This window comes from Poecilia latipinna, unplaced genomic scaffold (genome assembly GCF_001443285.1).
Source record: "Poecilia latipinna isolate Pla-1442-1.1 unplaced genomic scaffold, P_latipinna-1.0 Scaffold745, whole genome shotgun sequence".
Classification (NCBI taxonomy): Eukaryota; Metazoa; Chordata; class Actinopteri; order Cyprinodontiformes; family Poeciliidae; genus Poecilia; species Poecilia latipinna.
The window spans coordinates 82,785-91,883 of record NW_015113361.1 but is presented as its reverse complement, the minus strand read 5'-3'; the positions used below and the strand labels follow the sequence as shown (position 1 = coordinate 91,883).

The following is a 9,099-nucleotide window of genomic DNA, read 5'->3' as shown; positions in this document are numbered from 1 at the left end:
TATTTAGCCATCACTGAACTCAGAGGAAGACCTTGAGGTGTAAAAAGCATTGCATAAGTAAACTATTTCATGTCAACAAAAGTTACATGCTTTCTGTTGCTGCAACAACTGGAAGCTAGACAGCAGTGGGTACATACTGGTCACTTCACTGCGACTTTATACACTTGCAACTTTTCCATGTATGAAAAGAAGTCGCTGAACCAGAGTCGCACCACTAAGGCTGAATGAATTGCAGCAGATTTTCTCCGTTTTCTCCCTTGCAAGCTTCCAACTCATAAGTCGTGGAACATGCAGAGGTTTGGAGATCTCAGAGGTAACGTAAGGCACTGCATCTTCTAAACAGAACGCTTACAGAATCATGTTTATAGTAAGCAAAGTTAACTGTGGGTGGGCAATGAGTATTTAATACTTAAAAACTGAATTATCATGAAAACAATCAGCTTTAAGTAATGTTTGCAAACCCCATCTATCTATCGTCTTGTGTTTATCCAAGATGGGGATTTAAGGGATGGAAACCACCTCAGTGACGTCCTCCAGCTCACTCTGGGGACGTCAGACAGGATAAATAATCCCTTCAGGTGCTTCTGGGTTTTCCCCAGGTTCTCCTCCCAGTGGGATGGGCCTGAAAATCCTCCAAAGGGATGGACCCAAAAGGGGAATTAAGACTAGATGCCTGAACTACCTCTATCTACTCCTTTTGATGCAGAGCAGCAGCAGCTCTACTACTCTGCTGTACTCCTCCCATAAAAAAACAGATCAATTTAAAAGGAAAATTAGATATATTTAAAAGTAGGATTAAATTAAATTAATATTTGCATTACTTAATGTAATCGTGTACTGAAACAACCCATTTGATAATAGGTATGTTTTATTTTTAGAACAGTTTTTGTGTTTATAAGACTGACTCAATGTATCACCTAAATCACATAACAAATAATCACTAATAATTATTGTAAAAAAAACTTAACGTAAAAAGCACGCCTCCCTAACATAACACCTAAAAAGCACTCAAAAATGTCAACTCTAAATAGTTTTAAAATGGCAAAACAAACCCTGTCTTACAGTGACTGTTCTCTCACACGGTGCGACGTCCTAAATAATTGATAAATGATGATTCACAGCAGGCAGGCTACAAAAATATTTCCAGTACTGTTCTTATATTGTTTTAAATCAAAGAGAGGAAACAGAAGGGGCTAAAATTAGAACCGACAGCTCAAAGCTTTTCCAAAAAAAAGACTGGAAATTGGCCACAAAACTGTGATGTCAGTCCATACCTATGTTTAATTATTTCCAAATTGACACTGTAAAAAAAATAAGCAGTTTTAATTTTAATGGTGTGATTTTTATAAGTGCTACATTTTCATTACGTCTTTATTCATTTTCACCTGCTCCACTCCCTAAAGCTTGCTTAGATTCGTCTATGATTCAGCAGTAAAGCTCCTTCCTGTCTCTAGTTCGGTTGTGTCATAATGTCAAATACTTTGATTTAGCAGGTCTGGAGGGCATAAACTCATACTAATCATGTCTCTGGTTTGTATAATTAGCAACATACTGAATACAGCAGATGTCATTCTATAGTGGTGAAGGTTCCTTACAGAGCAGCTGAGACACTTTCACTACAAAAGAGACCTAAACAATCACGGTTCATTACAAAGTGTCACTGCAACATCTATATATATCATATATTGTACTATGAACCAATAAGATCACCTCAGCTAAAAATAAACATGGCTTTTTATGCTGTACAGAAAAAGTTAACTCAACCACGCAAAACTGTACTTACTCTCAGAAATGTGACGTTCTCACAGCTTTCCAGCAGAAAACATAAAGACTCCACAGCTTTTGATTACATTTTGTCCACCAATTTTACTTCTACTAAGTCCTAATCTCCTCAGTTATGTGCACTACAGAGCCATTTAATCTCCTGCTCGCATACCTCCAGCTCTTTCCATTCACCACGTCTCCATAGACACACTTTTTAAAGGAATGGGCGCTCCAAAAACTGGCAAACATCTACGACATACGGGCTTAAAACGGTAAGTCATGCTCTGTGTTGAGTGCTATAATAACAGTAAAAGTGTTTTTTCTGTGGTTGTTTATGGAGCGTGTTATGGAGCAAACATCAGATTTTATTGTGGGGGGGAAAAAAGGAAAGCATACCAATTTTAAAAAGATGAATCTTTTAGACTAAGCTCTTAAGCACTAAAAGAATCAGTTTCAATATTTATGGAAAATATGTGACAACGTGAATCGGAGTTCCTTAACTCTTTTGAATTATACAGTAGTTGTTCAACACCGTTAAGTATAGCCTTTCAGTGCAATCACTGTAATAAAACACAGAATTAGGTCATAAAATTTGACAAAGTAGGAACTTCTGTGCTTGTTGTACTGCAGAAAATACAATCTGAAGTGGGGCCTGGCATCTGAGGACCACGCGGGGGGAAGCAGGGTGGAGAACAGGCAGACCGTGATGTGAAAGTCCATATAAGGCTACAGGCGAGGAAATTACCAGAAAGGAACTGATGTAAGTGCAGAAACCTTGAGTCTCAACATCACTTCCTTGGGAAATTGAAGCACTGCCACGAGCAGTCCAGCAAACACAGACTTTTTCAAACATCTTGATTTCTAGAGTTACTTAAACACCGAGTTTAAAAAAACTACTGGGATTAACCTGTTTATTTTCAGTGAGAATCTTAACTTTCACTGGCTTCATGACATCTGCTGAATACATGCATCTAACTTCCTTTTCTTTATTCACCTCGTCAGCTTAATATTTACATGCCGGTTTCACAGAGTGTCACAAAAAGCTGATCGAAGTCGGAGCTAAATCCTCTTCATGGATCTGCAGAAATGAAAACTCAACCCCCCCTTCACATCCGCCTAACTTTTAGTTTTAATTAAACCACAAACCCACACAACTCTTTAATTTAGGAAAATCCTGCTGCTTCCTCTTTAACATCCATTATGTCCTGCTCTAGTTTCCCCTTTCTGCCACTTTATTGCATACACCCTGCAGTTTCTGTATCACAGCTGCACTTGCTCTGCGCTCATGAATTAAGTGAGCTGCCAAATAGCAGCTATGGTAGCTAACCATAAACTCTACACTAGGTTAAAACAGCTGTCAGGAAGTAACTAAACGTGAAAATAGGGTTAGCGCTTCTCTGCTTTTGCGTGTGAAACGGCTCACACAAAATGACTGTGAAAATATTCTGTTTTGAAAACAGCTTTATTTTGACTGCTGATAAATATCATCAGCATCAAAACTCGCAGGTATCCGCTTTCACAGCTTAGGCACCAGTGGATAAAAATAACTGTGCAAAACTGATGTCAGAGGCAACAACGCCTAACATTTTATTCTGGGTGGCAAATGGTGGGGGAAAAAAAATGCAGAGGAAGTTCTGGCAGAAACAATGCTACAGGAAGAGAGCAGGTACAGGAGTTGGAGCCATTTGTACTGGAAATCTGCTTGGAAGTGTTTCAGGTTTTCTTTTTTTTTAATGAAATCGAATGAGAAATGCAGCAGTTAAAACTGCTGAAAGTACTGACTTTACATGTGGGTCTGTTTCAAATAATGAGGAAACCAAGGTGTTAACTATTGTGTTTCAACAACGCCTAAATGTTCCGCTGCAGCATTTAAAGTCATTCTAATGAGACGATACAGGAAGTGCAGCGGTGATTTGAGTTTTCTCATCCTCTACCTGTTGCTGCTCACTGTCGGCCAAATGGCTGAAACAGCACTAATGCATAAGGAATGAATGGTTTGCCTGTCCTGTTAAGCAGCAGACTGTAGGGTAGCTACTGAGGTAAATTAACCTACTAATATCACCTTATTCCACTGGTGCGACTCTAAGTGGATCTAGCTAGCTAGCTACCTTTAACAGGTCTATTTTATATCTGTGCTTTAGTCTCTGGATGTAAAGAACTTGAGATGACATTAATATAAATGCATAAACTAATGTAATATACAAGCAGCAATAGGAAAAAGGATTTTCTGTTTAAAATAAAGTAAGTTGAATCATGTAAAACGTTTAACTCTGAGATACCATGTTTTTTGGGTTGTTTTTTTTTACACAGGCTTATTCTTGGAGACCCAAAAACTTACAACTAAACATGGGCCAGTAAGAGATTCTCACAGTGTAATGACCTGGAGTAAGACTAGCAAGGTTTCACTGTATCAAAGTATTCACTGAAAAGATTTAAAACAAAAATGTATAGAAGTGATATAGTTGCCACTAGAATACCATAAAACAGCAGCTGTTATGATGAAGATTTCTATATTGTGGTATTCATATGGCTCAGAATGTTAAATCTTTTTCATGTTTGTGTTGAGTAACATAACTGATATCAGTAGGTTAATTAGTTGGGCTGTCTGCTCTGGTAGCCTGCAGTCAGTACCTAGAACACTTGTAGCTTGTCACTTAGCTTCCTCACTATGACTATCTGTTTTCTTCTGACTTGCTAATGCTCTCAAAATAACCAAATTTGTATTTCTTGTAAGCAAGAGGAAAGTGCGGCATCCTTCTTTTAGCAAGCTAAATGGCAGTGCGCAGCAACATGTGAGAGAGGGCAGCACATGCTTTGCTACCTTTTAAACTCTTGGAATACTTTGATTCCGGTAACCAGCCAATGAAAAGTGTCTAAACCTTCTTTCAGCCACCTGGCCAGAAGTGTGCAGAAGCAAGTTAAATTGCAGGAATGGTTTCGAAAGTGTAACTATGGTAATTTGATTCATGTGACCAACCCATGCCAAATTCAAACTCTGTTGCATATAACAAAACATATAATCTGGACAATGAACTGGAAGCCTCAACGTCCCCGTAGGCTGATCATCTTCATCTCATTGGTCATGCCTTATCAGTTGAGTCCTCCCTTAAAACTGACTGTGAATTTGAATATTTCCTTTCATCCTCTTAAAAGTTTTTTTTTGTTTTTTTTGTTTTTTACTGAGTCAAGTCCAACAGTTGAAATGAATGGTAAACTAGAAATCACAATAATCTGCGTCCCCCAGTGATAAAGAGGCATTGCCATTGTGTTCCCCCCTTTTCTTTGTCCAGAACATGACCAGCACCAACAACAGATTTCCAGGGCTTCGGTTCTTCACTCTCAGCTCATCATTCACAGCCCTAAATGTATGGTTTCCCCAACTCTACACATAGGTAATCTCCCCTTTTGGTCGCCCCCGGATTTTGGGCAGCACAGCTGGCCAGAGTGACAGTTCAAATCCCTCCTTGTTGGAGCAGCCTAAATAAAGAGGCCTTGGGAAAAAAAAAAAGGCTAGCTCGGCTCGGCTCGGCTCGGCGAAAGCAGCAGGCCACACTTCCGCCGAAAACTCCCCAGAAAAGAGAGCGGAATATCTCGGTCTGCGTGAGTGGAGATGAGCTTACATCGAGGCGTTTAAGTGAAGTTTGAAGAGCAAACGGCGGGCTGATGGGGTTTGATTCAAAGGCGCTAATTTTAGTGAGCCGAGGGGCGGCAGCGCGCAAGCGCACACAGTTAACGGAAAGACAGCAGCGACCCTCCGCTGAGTTTCAAAGGATGCTTGCTATAAAACACCTCTAACTTCTCACTAAATCACTTCTGTATGATCACGGATTAGCAGGATAACGCAGTTCCTCTTATCGTATTAGGAAATAACAAAACAGAAAATTGTGAAGTTAAAATATTACAACAATTCTGGCAGTGTTCGCTCTTACCGTTTTCGGCATCTTTCCCGTCTTTTTTGTCTTCTGCACAGATTTTCCTTAAACTTGTTAAATCAGCTGACTAGTTGGGAAAACTTTTTCCCATCAGAACAACGACACCAAGTAAACACCCTCCCGGGTCGATGATACTTTTTGCTACACTACAAAAAGCTTCTCTTTTTTTTCGTTTCAAAGCTGCGCTCCAGGGAGGGTTTCTCTTTGTTTCGCCTTAAAGTGAAGCGGAGTGGGAGCTTGATTTCCTGCTAACGGTACCCCGGCTGCGGCAAAAAAAAAAAAAAAAAACCACACCCAGAGCGATGACAGGACAGCAGCCAGCCAGACAGAGGCTCAGAGACGGGGCTCAGGCCAGCAACTGACTCCGCCTGCGGCAGCCGCATCATCATGACTGTACACCGGTTCAAGATTAAAAAAAAAAAAAAAGAGGGGAAAAAAGAGTTATTTTAGCAGACATGGTCAGTATTGCTCAAATGTTGCATCAGTTAGGACTCTGGGGGAAATTACGGGGATACAGACATGCGGGCTGTTAATAATGCAGGAGCGGTGCTATGATCTAAAACATAGGGGGAGCTAAACCCAGCTCTGATTTTGCAAGCTTTTTTTTTTTTTTTCATTTTTTTACTGTCTGACATTTAATCAAACTAAAGATATTCTAATGCAAGCTTATTATGTAGGTAACTATAACTTCTAAGAAATGAGTGAAGGAAAAGTTCAATTGTTCTGGAATTAATAGAAATAATTTTGGTTGGTAATTTTGTCCTGAAGCAGGAAAAGTGTCCTGTGATTTATTTATTTATCTTTTGTCTTCTTATTTTCTATTTTATTATTATAACACCTAAATCACACTGTTTGCTATTATGACAAGAAATTAGTCCCAATATCAGGAAGTGAATTATTGACCTCCATAAGTCTGGTTCATTCTTTGATACAATTTCCAGATACCTGAAGATTCCACGTTCAGGAAGAATGGGCCAGAAGAACTCCAGCAAACTGTGGTGACACAAAATCAAATGAAATTTGTTTATTGGAAACTCTTGTTAATTTCATAAATGTCTCTTTTAGAAATTGTTGGGTTCGGTTCTGTTTATTTTATTATAGTGTTTTTGTCTCTTTAATTAGACATTAGAGATTAGACAGAGTGATTGATGATAAATAATCCTTGATTATGTGTAATTCGGTCATTACTAAAATCCTATTTTTCATCTGTCAGTCCCTGCTGAAGTTATGATAAGGGAGCTCCCTGACAAGGAAGACTCCTCCAGATTATTTTCTAATAGATGTGAGAGATTGTTTAGAAGCCAATTAATATATAAGACTGATATAATTCTTGATACATTAACACAGTTTAACATTGCCGAAGTCTCCAAGGTCTATCCGTGTGTTAGCATTTGATTTTTAACCTGTGAACAAACCATTCTGGATTTTTTTTTTTTTATGAATTATGAATCTCAAACAATTGAGATTTACAAATGCTTGTAAAATCTCACTTGCCTAATTGTGCATTATTTTAAACAAAGTTTTTTTGTTTGTTTGTTTGTTTGTTTGTTTGTTTGTTTGTTTTGGTTGGATATCCGTTGACTGTAATTCTGTCTCCACCTTCATCCAATTGATTCCTATGAAATATGAGAAATTATAATCCCTGGCCAAAACAAGTTACTTCTAAATGTTGCTTTCTGATGAGATTATTGGATTCTTATTTATAGGATCCATATAAGAAACATTTCCAAACACAAGACATAGATTATCATAAGATTTCTTTAATAATTTGTGGTTGAAGTGGGCATAACAAGAAAAAACCTGAAAAAATATGGAATAAGAGGGAAATCACTTTGGACATTTATTTCCATTAATTTTCTGATTACTTTTTTAAAACTAAAAGTGTAAAATATTACATTTTTGTCTCATCTTCTTTGACCTTTGACTTAGTTCATTCCATTGTTTTCTATCTTCACACCTATTTTGTAAGTTAATGAGGCATCTTCTGACTTTCTGCCACAGGAACTAATTAGCACCTTTACAAGAGTTATTTTACATGAGCGACGCTAATTTAGCGTTGCTTTCTTTTAACATTGTCCTCGCTGGAAAAAATTATGACCGAGATTCATTTATGAATTTTACCGCCACCTGTCAGCGCATGTTGGTTCTCCAGCTTTGGAGGTTCTTTTTAGTGGGAATTTCTAACTTAAATTTGTTCAGTTTTAATCAGATAGTTTAGCTAAATTCTGAAATATTGTACTTTTATTTTATTTTTTTTATGTATGCTATCAGATGTATTTGTGGTAAGTTCTTTAGGCTTCTCCGGTTTGAGATTTTGGTCACTATTTTAATCATTTATTTCTAGCCATTATTACCCGTTAGAATCTCTGAATCTGAGGGTCTACAGGGCGATCTCACCTCTTCAGCAGCCTGAGCCTGCAGACGATACACCGCCGCCGCTGCTGCAGCTGGAGAAAGCTGCACGGCTGTAACTCGATGCAAGCTTGCCACGCCCTGGACAGTTTAGGGTTTCATATATTTTGATGTTGAAGCTTCTGTCACTTTTGGTTAAATGCTGGCGTTCCAGGATGACTCAAGAGGAGCTTCCAAAAATTTACTGGGATTTTACCCGAAATCATAGCTCTGGTTACATAGAGTCAGATGGTCAATATTGAATTTTTTGTGACTTCATGTGAGTTTGTTGTAGATATAATTAAGGATGAACATGTGAAAAAGCACCATATATGTATTTTTAAATGTGGTGGAAACCATGTGAAAATATGTGGTATCATAAAACTCTGTGAGCATGCCAGGCAACCTAAGTTGTTTGTCTTTACTAATTGAAATAATTCATAATTCATAATAATTTATGTTCACCAGACATAACATCAATCTTCTTCCATGATTTTCTCAGTTCCAAAACCTAAATCCTTTGGAAAACATGAGGTTAAATTGGAAGGAAGAGAAAATCCAGAACTTTGGAGATCGAGCAAGGAGGAATAGCTACAATTCCACCATTTTGTGTGCTTTTTTCAGTCTTATAAAAATTAAAAAAAATAAAATAAATAAATAAATAAAAAATCCAAAAAGAAGTGATTAGCAGCAAAAGTAAAAGTGTTAATTTTTGTTCAAATTTTACTTGTCGACCATACAACATTCTGCATGCTGTGTCCAGTGCATGTTTGCAGTTAATTATATGCCTGTTAAATGTAAAATCTTCCAGTACGGTGAGGACAGACTGTAAAGGGCAATCCCAGGAATGTCAGAACATTATTTACTGAACTGCAGCTGGATCAGCAGGACTCAAACGTCTTGCCCCCCTCGGGCTCTCACAATCACGAGAGTCAGAAACTGCAGGCCAACTGAGACTTTCTCTGAATGACTCATCAAAACCCCACCGAACAGAGACAACACCGGCACTCCC

General features: G+C 38.2%; 1 protein-coding gene across 1 annotated transcript in view; it reads right to left on the bottom strand.

Annotated features, from left to right (window-relative positions):
- The window catches only part of msna (moesin a), a 26,012-nt gene extending 20,005 nt beyond the window's left edge, over positions 1–6,007 (bottom strand). The window contains exon 1 of the mRNA XM_015045820.1: positions 5,694–6,007. Coding sequence (XP_014901306.1) covers positions 5,694–5,705 — 12 coding nt within the window. The 5' untranslated portion in view covers positions 5,706–6,007. The remainder of the gene's footprint in view (positions 1–5,693) is intronic.
- Positions 6,008–9,099: the final 3,092 nt, after the last annotated feature.